The sequence below is a fragment of the Pelobates fuscus genome, chromosome 13, assembly GCF_036172605.1.
Source record: "Pelobates fuscus isolate aPelFus1 chromosome 13, aPelFus1.pri, whole genome shotgun sequence".
Classification (NCBI taxonomy): Eukaryota; Metazoa; Chordata; class Amphibia; order Anura; family Pelobatidae; genus Pelobates; species Pelobates fuscus.
In genome coordinates this window covers 8,453,700-8,470,733 of record NC_086329.1, presented here as the reverse complement: position 1 = coordinate 8,470,733, position 17,034 = coordinate 8,453,700, and the positions used below count along the sequence as shown (strand labels likewise).

Genomic DNA, 17,034 nt, shown 5'->3' with positions numbered 1-17,034 from the left:
TGTATACCAATATACCGCTGTTACTGCTTTTACATGATACCAGGACGACATGTTAACTATGATCGCTGTTCAACTCCTTACAAAACAAAATGTAAATATCCCAGTTATATTAAGACCTGTATATCTGGTGTAAATACAAAGAATCTCAATCCGTCGTGGACAAGTTCTTTCATTGCAATTGAATGCTAAATAAAAATTTTAATACAAAAAAAAAAAAAAAAACTGTGCAAATAAAATACATTTCTCTTACCTGTTCATTCATTAACGCCTGAAACTTCTGTAATTCTGCTTTTAATGATATGTTTTCTCTCTGAATAGACTGGGAAAAGATTTTTAAAGTGTATAAGAAAATCATTTATAACCAAAATATAAATATTTTATCTTAAGACAGAAGTGAAATATTTTAATTGGTAAACCGATCCAGTGACAGGGTGAGTAGTTGCTAGAGAGTACCCCGATTACATAAAATACAAAATATATTAATCTATCTGCCCATACAAGTACTTGTACTACAGGGTTTCTGGAAGTTGTCAGCAGTCAGATTTATACAGTAATAGATTTGGCAAAGGAGCTAGAACGCCCATAGTACTTGGCTGTTCCCATGGAGGCCTAGAATGAAGAGATTTATGGCAAAGGCTCAGCAGTGGTAGGGAAGTGACTGGCTGAATCACTTCCTGATCTTGGCAGAGTTGCATAGCCCGGGGATTTACAGTGAACGAGAACTTCAAATATCAAGTAGTTTTTAGTTTTTTTGTTTGTTTTTTATAGTTTACAATTGATTGTGTATTTACATTACAAAGGGTTAGTTCCAACCTGGATATCTCATTAAGCATGAAGAAAAAAAAAAAAAAAAAAAAGAAAGAAAAAAAGATAAAATATATCAATTTAAATTTCAAAAATACCTTAAGCTCTTCTCCACTGTTTGCAAAATTAGCACGTTCGAGGGCCAAAGAATTTTCCATTTGTTTCATTTCCTTGTCCTTCTCTGTAATTCTAAAAGATAAAATGTAAAACAAATCACACTCGGCAGTGGTGGAACTGACGGACCGAGAAGACATATTCAGTTACCCTTTTATACAAGAATCTAATAGTCTTAATGGGTATTAAATACTAGAATTTCAGAAATCTCATTCTTGCTGCAATACGGACTGTGCCAATTGGGTTTTGCACGTAAAATTGTAAAAGTAATAGAAACAAACTTACGTTTTCTGTAGTTCTTCTACAAGGACCGATGCAGAAGACTAAAGCAAATAAAATAAAGTGAAGTTAGGTTATCTTTTTATACATTCCTGTTGTGGACAGCAGAGGGAAAAGACTGTGTAGGGTACGTATGGCTACAAAAGAAATAAAACCCAAAAGCACAACACAGATATATATATATATATATATAAATACCGGTAAACAAATTATTATGGCCATACGTCAGTGATAAAAATTATAATCTAAGTATATTTTGGTCATTACTGGGTATCTTAGAGATGGTCTTTGACTCTATTTTTCATTAAATTTTGTAAAGCTGGTACAGGAGGAGGTGTATTGCTGGCCTTTTTAGAAATGACTAAAGATGCAACGCTTTTCTTTTACATGAACTTGAATTTCAGAAATCTTGATGGCTCAATTACACCACTTTTTTTTTCCCAGTTTCACAACTACATCTCCCTCACCTAGCATATTGTTACCTGTGCTTGTACTTGCGTGTGGTATTTCTGAATCTGAATATTTAGATTCTCGTTCTGGTTCCGTAGCTCCTTTAATGAAAAATAAATAATAATAATTAGATTTCAACATTAGCACTACGGCAACAAATACATGCTCATCTTATCACGCTATAAAATAGTGAGAGACACAAGTCATGTACTATTCTCCCAATGACCCAACAAATTAGCTCTGACACACAATGTCAGAAACACAGGAGCGAAGTATGACACTTGTTATAAAGTACAGGGCATTTCAGCTAATGAGAAACTGGTCAGCCATCCCCAGACTCATTACTTCACAGGCCTGTTATGCCAAAGTATTTGTGTCACCAGCTTGTCTACCCGCCTCACTCCCTCTAGCAATTCCAACCCTGCCAAACTTGGTAGCTCTGAAAACAAGATAAACAGGCAAAATAACCTTCTGGTTAAAAAAAAAAAAAAAAAAGAATCAATATATTTAAATTTTGCACGTTTAAACAGGTTTCTGCTAAAGAATGCAGACCTCTTTGAGCATGAGACAATATTTATAAAAAAAATGAGGAATTCTGAACTTTGCAATTTGAGAGACATTTGTCAACAAATTAAACGGACACACAAGCAGCAAGAATATAAGGTTTGAAGAAGGCGCTAAACCGGATAAAATGCAGGTTTCGGTTTAATAACTTATAACTGGATCACTCATCTTGACATGTATGTGACAAGTTTAGTTTAGAAAATTAAACCCCTCGTTTGATAAGATATGCTCAGCTCGGTTAAACAACACCTCTAATTGATTGTGTGTACATTACTGTGCGGTTATTAATGGAGGCATCCCAGCGTGTTTCTCCGAGACCCCCTATCCTGCCATTCTTTTTCCCAATATTTTTGTCACCTTTATTGTATTGACCTTGTTATATGCGCAAACTGAGACAGTGCGAATGGTTTTTCCATTAATAGAAACATTGATTTTTATCCGTTTTATTGACCCTGCAGAGCCGTACCTGCACATGCATTTGCAGAGACTCGTTCTGTCCGGCTTCCATGAGTTGCAACACTCTCTGCTCGAGCTGCTGGTTGGACACTATGGTATCGGTTAGCTTGCTATGCAGACTCTTGATCTCATTCTCCTTGATTGACAGCTTTGACTGAATTTCTGAAACAGGGCACAACAAAGCCAACACAAAACATTAGGAATTAAAGAAAGACACGCTGGAGATCCTACTCCTAGTGAGTCACTTGGGTCCTCGTATGAATGCATAATGTGTAGCAAGCAGAATGTGAACACTAGTAACGGAACCACAACCAAGTAAAATGGTTTATAGTAAGAATTAAGGGTGGGCAGTGGGGGTCGAGGGGGGGGATCTGTTCACTGTGCCCGAAGGAATGGCAGTTTATGCCTTGCACGTTTTTTGGGAGGAGGATGCAGGGGGTGGACACAGATAGTTAAAATGACAACTGCGCTGCAAATGGGGTGCAGACACAAACATGCTATGGATTAAATATGGTGTAATTTGTTTAAAAAGGAGGGCAGGTCCACTGATACTCCTATAACCATTATGACTATTTTTGGTGATGGGCTCTAAAATCAAAATCACAAAGTGGAAATTCAAACTTTAAACAATCAGCGTAAAGATTGTGGAATAGTTAACTGCACATTTAAATTCACAACAGCACAGTGAAACGGAGCAAAATGAGACCAACTTACATAAAACGTACAGAATAGGGTTATACAGCACACAATGTAACGGCACTGACTGAGAGGAATAAGACTTCGAAAAGCTAAACCTCCCATTCCAGAGACAAACACGGGAGACAGCAGAGATCTCAGCTTCTAACACTCACAGCATATTCTGTGCTTTTGGATTAGTGTATTAAATTAAACAGATCTTTTATTTGGATTAACACTTTGTTTTTGCCATTAGCTTTATGTAATAAGTACGGCGAATCAGTGATCCTAGGTTTAATGAAAAGCAAGGTAAAGATAGTTTTCTTTGCTTGTATCCTTGACGGATGGAAGGATATCCTAGTTTGCTTCCATCTAGCACAGCGAAATCCAAGTAAAGCTGGATAGATGGCAGTCTAACATGTACACGGTACTTTGTATCAAACAATTCTTTAAATAAGAACAGCCTCTTGTAGAGTCACCTTGCTTTATGGCGTCACTTTCTGCCAGTCTACTTCTTAAAAATGTCTCTGCTTCCTCCACCCTCCGTTCGCTTTCTTGTAACTGAGCCTAAAACAGATACAGGGTCAATGTGGTCAATGAAGTCAAATAAAAGCCAAAAATGATCAGCAATAGCTCATTAAAACAAGATTGGACACATCTACGGCAGATTCTTTACACGATAATCTTCTATTAATTATATCGGTACAATACTCCTCTGTTTGTTCATTTTTACAAACATAAAAAAATGTATACCTTCATGAAAAGCAGCATTGTAGAAGGACGTGAAAAGTGTTTACGTAGGATATTCCAAACGAGTGAATATGGTATAAAGCTAGTTGTGCGTTCATACGAACATGTAGAATTTTTTTACTTTGAAAGCCCTATCCCATAATTTATTTTATCACGTGTTACTGGTCCTTCTACCATTTTAGAAGCTGCCTGAAACATTGTAGGATAAGAATGAAATCATCATTTCCAATACGTTTTAGCATCACCAAAAACGATTTTAGTAACGACAATGACACTTTAGTAAATACCTAGAATGTTATCACTCGCCAAATTTACAGACAAATTGGTTTGTTTCCAACATGACATTTCTTTCTTAAAAACCAAAGAGTGCTCTGCAGCAAACTGATTAGATTATAATTAAAACCACAGGAAGTGAGTTGGAGAGAATGAAAGGAAGTGGCGCATACCTTGAGCTTGGATGCCAACTGATCCGAAGATTTTTTCTGCATTTCCTCTTGTGCCATTTTATTATTCTTTTCAGTCAATTCATTCATGAGTCTGGCATATTCTTGGCGAAGTTTGTTCAGCTCACTGGATTGTCTAATTGGAAAACACATAATAGAAGAATGACCACATGACTATCAGAATACAAACTATGAATACGCAGTGCTGCAGTATTTACAGGACGTCTTATCGATAGATCCAAATCCAAGTTATTACACTACTTCACAAGCATCCAATGTTATACATAACCATGGCTCAGTCAGGAAAATGTAATCAGATGCACTTTGGAAGACAAAATGTGCAGTATACCACAGCCAGAGCCGTGCAACCGTAAAGGGTTGTGGGACGTCAAGCACTGTGGGGGGAGTTACCATAAGACAACATACTGTATCAATTTTTACTTTCTCTCAAAGACAAAAACTCAGACACACAGAATTCTCCTAAAATTGAAGAACCACAGAGCATGAAGTTCCACAAATCTCGATCCTCTCATTTTGGTCTATGGGGGTTTGTCTTAATCCATTATTTCCCGTTAACCCCCTGCTAACCGTACAAGTTCACTGAAACGGCGGTCATATCGTGACGCTGGCAGCCTACAGACAGCCCCCATTATGTTTATCAGAGCACAGTAGACCACCAAGCCACAATCCTCGCAAAGAAGACTATTTGGAACAGAATATGTAATGAAAATTCAGATATATTTTTTATTGGGTCCTGAACGAATTGCGATAGAAATACCACGTACTTGCTTTCCATTTGGTTTGTGGCGGAGCTCACAGCGTCTCTTAAAATACCGTTCTCCTGTTTCAGGTGAGTGAGCTGGCTCTCCAACTGATCACGAACCTGCTGGAACTGAGAAATATCAACGATTAGAATTATATCTGGTGACTGAATCCATCTCCAACTTATTATACACATTAAAGAACATCTAACTCCACTTTTAATACAATAGGAATTCATATTTTAGGACAGGGAAACAAGTTATGTACATTATATTTGCAGGGCGCTGCATTATTTAAGTGTAAAGTTAAAGGACAGCCTAAAGTAGTGGTTCTGGTTTCTATAGCCTGTCCCTGCAGGTTCAGCAATGTGAACACTGCCTTTTCAGAGAAAAGACTGTTTAAATTGCTGCCTAGTAACACCTCTAGTGACAGACACACCATTCCTTTTTTTAAGTGAAACTAATTTTTATGTCAGATCTGTGCCATTGGCAACACAAACCTTTTTTGTCGTATTGCTAAAAGCAAGTGTTCAAGCAACTAAATCTATGTGTCTTCCAATGTTTAAAATGCAAAAACAAGACTAAACTATAAAGTTTCTCATCGAGCTGATTAAATGAAAAGTGTCCACTACAGCACACGGGGTCTACAAATAATCCTCTCCAGGCTTTTCTCCCCGGCCACAGGCAGATTATTTATAAACCGAGCTCATACGTACAGGTATGCTGGAGATGTCTTGGAGCTCAGTCTGTTCTCAGCTTACAAACGGTTTTAGTAATAACAAGGAAGCTGAGCTATGAGTGAATCCCAGGAGACTAGAAATGGAACATCTGTGCCCAGAGTTATTTAAAGCGGCAGTCGAGTTAGATAAGCAACCAATAAACAGAGTTAAAGGATGCAGGAAAGCAATGGGTGGCTTTAACCACTGCTCTCCCGAGCGGTTTATGGATCTGTTTCCTGTTGGTTTGGGTCAGCATTGGAAGGACTTGGGAAGACAGACTAAGTCTCTCTCTAGATCGCTGAACACAAGAGCAGATCTTGGCATGCCGACAATCCGAGTTTACTACCACAGTCTGCATGTGATCGGTAATTACCAACAATATGTTCGGAGATCGATCGCACATACTAAAAATATAACTGGCAGAAAATGGGCACCAACTAATCCGCAAAGCGTTAGGAGGGGCTCAGGTAAAGAATATCCACGATCGGAGCAGAGAAATAAAAACCCATTAACATAGAGCATTTTTAAAAAAAAATGTATTGAAAGATTAAAAGTAAAATAGCCCGCGTCCATTCTTACTTACTTTCAGCTGCATTTGCTGAGCGTCCTGAAAGCTGCTGTGCATTTTGTTCTGAAAAGCGCTGTGTTCTTTCTCCATGGCAGAGATCCTTTCCCTCGCTTTAGCCTCAATAAGGCTTGATTTCTGCTTCTCGGCATGAAGTTCCTATAACAACAAAAAAAATGGTCCAGATGTGGCTTAATCCCAGGATGCACCTGTATTGTAGGAGAAGTAAAACGCCAGATACGCTATATTTGGGAGGAGGGGTTTAGTGCACATCCATCCAATCCTCTCCCATCAATTAGAACAAAGGAGAAGCCTTTAAAAAAGGTAAAGATTTTAATTAACTGAAAATTGTTGGCAGCGATACCCTATAGTTATTAACCATAAAATGCCTATCCATACTGGAATGATTGCATTCACTCAGACCAACTGTACTGCTGGAACCTGGGTTCTACACCGGATCAGTAAAGAAACAATAACTGCACTCATTGGATATCACATAAACCGTCACCAGGATGATTATTGGCCTGTATGTTGATACAGGACTAACTATATTAGCTCCTGAGGAACCATCATGGTGGATGAGAAATTCGGCCAGTTTCTCCATTCATTGTATTTCTGTCCCCACCCCCTTAAGTACTGCGTTTATAGATTGTCCTGCTTTTATGCAGTCTGTTTTACAGTCACATATGAACATATGGATTAATAAAGCACACTTTTCAGTGGAAATTTCTGGTTACAGTTTATTGGAAAATAAAAGGATGTGCGATTAATGTTACTTTTAATATTTTACTCTGTACATTAGCTGGGGATTTCAACAGCACAATGTAAAGGCTAAATTCATCTCAACCTAACGATGGACTCGACATCCACACAAATCGTTAAATGATTCCTTTAATTCCAAGTAAGCGTCAGCTCAATGGCACAGCGTATCAAAGCACTGCAAAGTAACTCCACACTCTTTATTGACACAGTATTACAATAACTTGCAATAAAGTTGTGAGGGATCATGGGATTTGAAGTTCAAAGATCTTAGTCTGCACAGTCGTTATCGTAACAATTACGCTACATTTACCCCTTCCTGTCTTGTTTTTAGAAAATTGTAGGATACAACTATTTAAAAAAAAAAAAAAATTAAAAAAATTATGAACACTGGAAAATGTAAAGTTAGTTACTTTGGAAACCTGTTGTCACCAATGTTTAAATAGGGGGAAAAAGGAAATCATTTTTGGTGCTTAACTTCTGTAAACTTTATGTAAATAAAGCGTTTCACATGTGCAGTTGTAAAAATGAGTTACTTCCTGGAGTCCTGATCTCTACAGAAGTTTTGCATGGCTGATCGCAGCGCCAGTCCGTTCATTGCACAGCTCCACTAATCCTACTGATGGCCGGGGCGGTGGTTGCTATCCGTGTATTGCACAGCTCCACTAATCCTACTGATGGCCGGCGCGGTGGTTGCTATCCGTGTATTGCACAGTTCCACTAATCCTACTGATGGCCGGCGCGGTGGTTGCTATCCGTGTATTGCACAGCTCCACTAATCCTACTGATGGCCGGCGCGGTGGTTGCTATCCGTGTATTGCACAGTTCCACTAATCCTACTGATGGCCGGCGCGGTGGTTGCTATCCGTGTATTGCACAGCTCCACTAATCCTACTGATGGCCGGCGCGGTGGTTGCTATCCGTGTATTGCACAGCTCCACTAATCCTACTGATGGCCGGCGCGGTGGTTGCTATCCGTGTATTGCACAGCTCCACTAATCCTACTGATGGCCGGCGCGGTGGTTGCTATCCGTGTATTGCACAGCTCCACTAATCCTACTGATGGCCGGTGCGGTGGTTGCTATCCGTGTATTGCACAGCTCCACTAATCCTACTGATGGCCGGCGCTGTGGTTGCTATCCGTGTATTGCACAGCTCCACTAATCCTACTGATGGCCGGTGCGGTGGTTGCTATCCGTGTATTGCACAGCTCCACTAATCCTACTGATGGCCGGCGCGGTGGTTGCTATTCGTGTATTGCACATGCTCTTCGATGTGTCCTTATCTGCACAATGTAGTAAAATAGTTGATCAGCTCCCGCCTATTGTGTTTAAAAGGACACTATAGTCACCAAAACAACTTTAGTTTAATGAAGCAGTTTTTGTGTATGGATCATGCCCCTGCAGTCTCACTGCTCAATTCTCTACCATTTAGAAGTTAACTCACTTTGTTTATGCAGCCGTAGTCACACCTCCCTTGGCTGTTACATACAGAGCCTTCCGAAACACTTCCTGGAAAGTTAGACCTAATCTGTAAACTTCCTTTATTGCACAGTGTGTGTTATTTAGAATGTTAATTGCCTTCTAGAGCAGGGATAAGCAACCTTTGGCACCCCATCTACCCTGATGCTTTGCCAGCATTATAGCTGTAAGAGCATTATGTGCGATGCAGGCACAACATCTGGAGTGCCAAAGGTTGCCTATTCATGTTCTAGAGCATGCAGGAGTTGGAGTACCTTTGTGTGATTAAAGGGACTCTCCAGTGCCAGGAAAACATAACCCTGCAGTGCCCCTCTCCCTCCCACCCTCACCCCATATTGCTGAAGGGGTTAAAAGCCCATTCAGTGACTTACCTGAATCCAGCGCCGTTGTCTCTCGGCGCTGGGTCAGGCTCCGCCCACGATCCTCAAGCGAGCATTAGACCTCCCCATAGGAAAGCATTATTCAATGCTTTCCTATGGGGATTTCGGTGATGCTGGAGGTCCTCATGAATAGCGTGAGGACGTCCAGCGTCGTTCTAAGAACACGGAAGTCCCTCTAGTGGCTGTCTGATAGACAGCCACTAGAGGAGGACTTAACCCTGCAATTATAAAAAAATCAATAATTACAGTTACAGGGTTAAAGGGAATCTCCAGTGCCAGGAAAACAATCCGTTTTCCTGGCACTGCAGGATTCCTCTCCCACCCACCCCCCAATCCCCAGTTGCTGAAGGGGTAAAAACCCCTTCAGTCACTTACCTCAGGCAGCGACATGTCCCACGTCGCTGCCTGCTCCTCCCCCGCCGCTCCACCTTCTTCTTCCGTCAGCCGGTGGGCGAGACTGATCCCGCCCACTGGCCGAGGAGACCTAATGCGCATGCGCGGCAATGCTGCACATGCGCATTAGCGCACCCCATAGGAAAGCATTGAAAATGAATTTCAATGCTTCCCTATGGGGAATAGAGCGACGCTGGAGGTCCTCACACAGCGTGAGGACATCCAGCGACGCTCTAGCACAGATAATCTGTGCTAGGGACCAGGAAGTTCCCTCTAGTGGCTGTCTAGTAGACAGCCACTAGAGGTGGAGTTAACCCTGCAATGTAATTATTGCAGTTTATGAAAAACTGCAATAATAACACTTGGAGAGTTAAGGGTAGTGGGAGTTGGCACCCAGACCACTCCAATGAGCAGAAGTGGTCTGGGTGCCTGGAGTATCCCTTTAAGGGTAGTGGGAGTTGGCACCCAGACCACTCCAATGGGCAGAAGTGGTCTGGGTGCCTGAAGTGTTCCTTTAAAGTTCAATTAACAGAGCAGGAGATAAAAATTCAAAATAAAACGCACGGTGTTAGATCAGATTGAAAATGAAACAATTTCACTGATATTGGCTGCATTGGTCACAGTCACGGGAGGTGTAGCTAGGGCTGCATAAACAGAAACCAAAGTGATTTAAACTCCTAACTGGCAGGGAATTGAGCAGTGAGACTGCAGGGGCATGATCTATACACTAAAACTGCTTCATTAAGCTAAAGTTTTTTGGTGCTTAAAAGTATCCATTTAAAGTTCATTAACCCTTTAAGGACACATGACCTGTGTGACATGTCATGATTCCCTTTTATTCCAGAAGTTTGGTCCTTAAGGGGTTAATGCTAGGTTAAGTAATTATCAATATCTAGGTCTATCAACAACCAATTTTTTTTTCTGTTAACATGGCTTTCAGCTTCTTGCCAGTTAGTCAAGCTAACAGCCACTAAGTGACGCATTGTATGAAGTCTAATGAAACCCTGCAATATGTAGATGATACATATGAACACTTACCTGGGCAAGGTGTTTGCATTGCTCCTTTGTACCTACTGCCTCGTCTCTAGCAGCAACAAGTAACTTCTCCTTCTCCTGTAGTTGGTGAAGGGCAACCGAATCCCCTTTGTTGGCCTAAAGAATTAAAGAAAAGCCAAAAAAAAAAAATTAAACCATACATAGATTTCATAAACGTTAAACACTCCGAGCCATTGGAAACTTTCCTAAACCCTGTAACCAGCCAGAATATGCAGTATTCAAAAGACATTCGATAAACCAGTAAGCTACGGTAAACACGGTTTGTCAGCAGTCAGCGCTGGATATAAACTGTAATACAATAAAGAAATGGTTTCAACATAAAATAAAAATATAGATTTATTATGTTTTGAAACAACTGTAAAACCTACTGGCTTCACAAACACATTTGTCTTTCCAGAGTCTGTGCCAAAAAAATAAATAAAGCTACAATAGTCATACAATGGAATAATATGCAGTATATTAATAGACTTCCTCCGGGAGTCAAGTAACAGGGAAACCCAAACAGCATGGGGGCTACAGAATCCCATGCACAAACAGGAACGATATACAGTGTGAAGCAGGCATCAAGAAGAGTCCTCCTCTTTTATTCCATTTACAATCTCAAATGAGTGATGGCAGGGAGTGCAATGTGGGTGCTGGTTTGGGTAAGGCTTTAAATAGAGCATTAATCAAACAAATGTAGGAAGTATATAGGTCACTCGTTATTTTTAGATTTCTAATCAGTCTAGACCCTTTTTTACATGAATGAAAAAGAAAATAGCAGGGGGGCGGGGCCAGGCGGCCATGCCGGCAGGCTGTAAGTCACTAGGGCTCCTGAGGAAACAAAGTATTTTCGGGTGAATATCCACCTTATCCTACTTGTACCACCCTGGGGGTCCATGACACAAGGTTCTGGAGTGTCCCGGTGCAGCTGGAGTGCCTGAGATCAGGCGGCTCTGGGTCCCGGCGAGAGACTCTGAGGCTTGGGGACTGAGGCCTAGTCGGGAGGAGAGTGGGGCGGACGGCCGCTGCCACACTTTCTGTCCCGACCGAAGCAAACTACCACTTACCTGGTGCCTTCTTGGTCCCGTTCACCCCCCCCTTTGGACCGGTGGGGGTCATCCCGGTCCCCACCAGGCACGCTGCCACCTTTACATCTAACCTGGGCGGCTCGATGTCGTGGGTGGACGGCTCCCACGCGGCCTCGCTAAAATGGCCGACGGCGGCGCAGCAACCCCTCTGGCTGAGAAGGAGAACCCTGTGTGGCATACTAGCACGGTGCTCATCAATCACGCAGCCAGAGCTGACACAGTGAGAGTTCCCTGCAGGCTCTCAACCACCCCTGGACCACTCCTGACGGCAGGCAAGAACCAAAGCAGCCTGCAGGTATTACACATACCCTTACCGCAGCGGCAGTCTCCTGGAGTGACCGCTGGGTCCCCTCTAACTGAACACACCTCACCAACAACCAGTGAGCCCACGCCAGCGACATATATTGGGAGAGCACTCGAAGACCTCATCCCCTTGCACCAACCTCACTGCGATGCTGAGCGCACCAGAGTTCTAAAGCTTGCAAGGCACCACGCCAAAACTCACCCAGCAACCGGGAAGCTTGTAGACGAGGATCGTCGGACAGCGCCCCACAAGGCGGAACGATGGGACTCAGTGGACCTCTTGGGGTACTATACAGGGACTCTCCCCACACCTAGACATGGGCTGTGTTTCCCCTGACTCTTACTTTTCGCTCTGCCGGAGCTGGCGGTCACCCCAGCCCTTTACGCTAAGGCACACACCGTATGCTGTACCACTAATAGCCTCATCGGTTGTTGCTGTAGCTACAATTATCGATAAGCATGCATGTCCCCTATTTACGTTACAGTTATGTTTGGTTACGTTTCCTACCTATTGACGGAGACAGCCCAATATGAAGAATTTCTGCCTGGTGGTACCTTTATTTCTTTAATATTACTCTTGATTGCGCTAGAGACCTTTTAAACGCATATGTCAGTATGTAACTCAGAATAAGTCCCTCATCTGTCTTTAACTAGTAACTGACACGTGATGTAACGTTTGATGCAACTACCTTACCTTAAAATATAAAATGTGCTATGCAAAGCCCACGTAACAATGTATGAAAAGCTTAGCCTACTGAATCTATCAAAAAAAAAGAAAATGTGCAATGTATATGAAGCCACACTGTTGTTTTCCATTGTTTGTTGCCTTGTTTGCACTAGCTATCGTGGCAGTGCAAATCTGCTTGTTAACTCATGCACAACATAAATAAAGAATAAAAAAAAAAGAAAATAGCAGGTCATTTAATTTACAAACATTACACACGTTAAACTAAACAATTTGGTTTTGTTTCTAAATGCACGTTTTAAAAGATCTAAACAGCATGCAACCTCATGTTAAAAAGGTCCACAAACACTTCGTTATTTTATAATTATTCTGCACAAATCAGATAATCAGTTTGGAAATTCATGGTATATTACATGACTTTGGAATAAAGACAAGTTAAAACACTCAAAAGGAGATCCATACAAACCTTTTCCAAGATAGGGACAATTACTACGGAACCCCAAAATAGCAGGACTGAATTATTACCGGTAATATAGATACGTTTGCTCTAAACTACCGGTATTTATACTCACAAAATAAAAGTGGTAAAAATTAAGAAAGAAAGCAAAAAATAAACGCAAAATGAATTTTTCAGTGAATAGAGGATGAGTCTAGGATATCACGGCCCAACATCGGTCTTGTGAAAGATTAGCGATGCGATTAATGCAGCTCACCTTGTGTATAATCTCCTGCACACTTCTAGATTTCTCTTTTAACATGTCGACCACGTTCATAGCTTCTTCTTCGCTCAGTATCATACCCTTCATGGTCACCAAGAAATCCTTAAACTTCATCTCCGCGTTCTCTAATAATTGTGACCGTTACAAAACAGGATTATTTAAAATTTATATAGTGTAAAAATAAAACACATATCTCTATCAGCTTGCATGCGCCAACTATTCTCCCTTACATGGCGTGCAAAATTAATAAAAAAATATAGACTATATACCAGAAAACAGAATTATAGAATATATCAAAAGATTAATACTCTGCACAGGTCTGTCAGTATATGTTTGAATCAATCGATTTTTGATAAATGCATTAAAGCAAAATAAACATCTGTGATTGACAACCTTTGAGCTGCGCAGCAAAAATATTTGTAAAAAAGTGTTTTCATGGGCTTAAAAAATACTGGAGAAAGATGAAACATGACTTTCTATTAAGGCTTCGTATAGTTTGATTTAACCCTTCCTAGCTTTTTCTCCCACTGTCCTCTACATTATATCTTCAAACAGAAAAACAAATAAGGTGTCAAAAGACATAACCCTCCCCTCCATATCTCACCTTTATCTGTAACCGTCTTTACTTTCTTGTTGCCGCCTTTCTGCGGAGCCGGTGTCCCCTCGGGTTTCTCCGCATGGACAGCCTCTCTCTTTTCCACTTTCTTTTCAACCACAATGGGATCTGCCGAGTTGTCTATCAGCGGGATGAAAACCGTTGGCTGAATGAATGGATCATCTACGAGTGCTGGAGCTGAGAGTGTAATGGGGTTAAAGTGTTTTATTATTTCTAAACTCACTTTCTTGTTATGTCCATTGATCCCTAGCATTAACGGGGTAAATAATAAATCAATAAAGAGGATATTAAATCAGTAAATGTGAAAAGTTAAAATTATATCCAGGAATATCTTCCATGGTCATAATTGTCCCAATGTAAAGTTTCAATGATCTATACCCACTTATTGCAGGCCTTTAGAACTCTTATGGTAGGGGTGCCCAACCTCCAGCCTGTGAGTACATGACCACCGGGCCCGTATCATAACAAATAGCCTGTAGCGACAACTGAGCTTGTGCACTTGCTATCAAAGGAAATTGCACCATCTCAGTCACCCAATGGAAGCGCGTCACCATCAGGACCATGTTAAGTGGATCTGGCGACTGGTCTCTTCCTTAACTTTACCGGCTCGCCGCCTTGTGTAAAGAATGAGAGATGGGGACCTGAGATTACCTCTCATCCAGAGCCGCCAGTGTGAATGGTAGGGAGGTGAGCACAGAAAGCAGACGACTTCCAGCTATGCTGAATGGGGAACGACCGCTACTGTAAAATGGGGGGCCGTGGAGAGACACATGGGGGGAGGGAGGGGAAAAAAAAAAAAAAAAGTATGAAAAAAGCAAACATACAAGGAAAAGGAGTAGTAGGGACAGACAGAAGGGAAGGGGTTGTGGTGAAGAGGTTGAGGAAGGTCATGTGGGAGGTGAAGCAGAGGCTACATTGGGGAGGACGAGGAGAGATAATCTTCAATGAATTCTAAAGCTTTCACCCAGCAACCTGGAACCAGACATCAGGGAGATCACTTCCAAGATTCAAGCACAAATATCTCATTATCAGAGAGCAATGGCCCCAAGTCAGGTATATGGGCCTCCTCTCTATGAGGTTGTGCACCCCGACCTTTTCAGATTGATTATGGTTCTACGCCCCTCAGATTTCCCAGCCAGTAAACGTACGGCTCTCTGCTTTTTGCTTTTTGCCAGCGGCTTTCTTCTTTACGGACACACTCTCCTGGGTCTTTGCTTCCACCAGTGGAACGACATTCTCCTTCTCTTGTTTCTTGATGGTGGGAACAACTTGTTCAGTCTTGATTTCTGGACTAACGGGGGAGTCCTCTATTTATAAAGGAACAAGTGAAACAAAGATTTATTTTTAAATAGGTCCTGAAAATAGTTAGGTCATCGTTAAGACAATTCAAGATCCTGAATGAAATTAAAATTATACGTAAAGGACCACAAACACTTTGCTATAAATCACAGTATATGAAATAGTACGTTGATTTGCCCTCCATTACAGAGACAAGATATCACTCGACAGCTTTTGTAAGAGGGGTTACTGCTGTACCGAATCATTGTAAAAAAAATAATTCCAATTTCAAATTTTATTAACTAGTGTGAGGGTCTCTGTGTTTATACTCTGAATGAAAAGCACATGTCAAGTCAGTTAGTCCCAGATATGAACCTGTACATCAATATCTATAAACCAGGGCTCCATCCTTACACAGCAAGCCATGCACTCGAAAAAAAACAAAAAACCTTCATGAATATGCCACAAATCCCCCACTCTGTCCGGCAGATAATACAACCAGCCGGCCGTCCATCCGAGAAGTCTATGTTTATTAGTAATGTGTACCGGGAAGAACACACTATTAAACATCAAAAATAGAAAAAGTGATTATTCCCTTCCCCCCCACCAAAAAATAAAAATAAAAATCCAACTAATCTTTCCTGTTCTGAGAGCACAGGCATTGCCAGAAAAGAAAACCAACTATCATCAAGCGATCAGCAGCACATACTTTGGCTATTCCACTCGGATCATGATAAATAAAAACATGCAATCGCATTTCTTTCCTAACAGATCACCAACATAACAAAAGACAATGCAAATTTAGGTTTGCAGCCAGCCACTGCACATTGTGCTTTTTAAATGTCAGGGCCTCAACTTCTTGGAATTTGAGCAAAACTTAGAAGAAACTCCAGAGGGACCTGGCGGGTAAGCAAGAGAATGCTCCCTATTCCAGGGGAAAATGCTGTGAATGTATCTGGTGCTTAACCATTTCACTGCCAGGCAGGAATGAAGCCAGTTATCGGCATGACTGTTGGAAATAGAAAGGTTTAATGCCAAACTAGCACTGCGGGCTGTGTAAAGATCAGGGCAGGTGTTTAAATACCATCTAGTCAGCAATAAAAGGTTTACAGGGTTTTGTCGATAGAAGGACATACATGGGTAACAGAATAAAATGAATAATGCAGACAGGATCTAAAAAGGCTTTTCAATCACAATCAGTCACCAACCACACACACATGCAGCCAGGGTTAGGAGTTTGTAAAGCACAGAGTACACGGTCAGAACTGGAGAAAACATAATAAATACTATCAGATTATAGAAACTCTTCCTTCCAAGCAGCCACAGGGTCACAGTAAAAGCTGCTCATTCCCCACTCAATGGAAGCCATTCCCACTCTTACAGGGTTATTTGGAAATGGAATTTCAAATTTAAGGTCAAAGTAGCAGAGCTGCAAACATTCTATAAATAAGCTCTGCTAACAGGTCAGCTACTCTGGTCGTAGAAGAACAGTATGGCGTCAGGAATACAGATATTGCGCCGTAGTCACGGTTCAGGCCAGCGCTGCCAGGGTTATAGTTAAATAAAGATCTACTTACCTTTCAGCCCTCGCAGTGCTGGTCACCAGCTCTTTGGCTGAGATTATTGAGATCAAGGATAGCATTGGGAGGCTAGTGTGCATGCGCAGCAAGACAATCAAATGGTCTCCTGAGACAATCCGACTAAAATAGAGTTT

At 41.4% G+C, this 17,034-nt stretch overlaps 1 protein-coding gene across 5 annotated transcripts in view; it reads right to left on the bottom strand.

The window, feature by feature from the left end:
* Positions 1-17,034, bottom strand: part of KTN1 (kinectin 1) — a 78,278-nt gene that overhangs the window by 32,547 nt on the left and 28,697 nt on the right. For all 5 annotated transcript variants that reach the window (XM_063439749.1, XM_063439752.1, XM_063439750.1 and 2 more), the window contains exons 3-15: positions 15,191-15,349; positions 14,031-14,219; positions 13,421-13,551; positions 10,632-10,745; positions 6,599-6,739; positions 5,321-5,427; positions 4,539-4,671; positions 3,822-3,909; positions 2,678-2,829; positions 1,680-1,748; positions 1,204-1,241; positions 903-993; positions 251-319 (exon numbers count right to left, since the gene is read on the bottom strand). In XM_063439749.1, the coding sequence (XP_063295819.1) occupies positions 251-319; positions 903-993; positions 1,204-1,241; positions 1,680-1,748; positions 2,678-2,829; positions 3,822-3,909; positions 4,539-4,671; positions 5,321-5,427; positions 6,599-6,739; positions 10,632-10,745; positions 13,421-13,551; positions 14,031-14,219; positions 15,191-15,349 (1,481 nt within the window). The remainder of the gene's footprint in view (positions 1-250; positions 320-902; positions 994-1,203; positions 1,242-1,679; positions 1,749-2,677; positions 2,830-3,821; positions 3,910-4,538; positions 4,672-5,320; positions 5,428-6,598; positions 6,740-10,631; positions 10,746-13,420; positions 13,552-14,030; positions 14,220-15,190; positions 15,350-17,034) is intronic.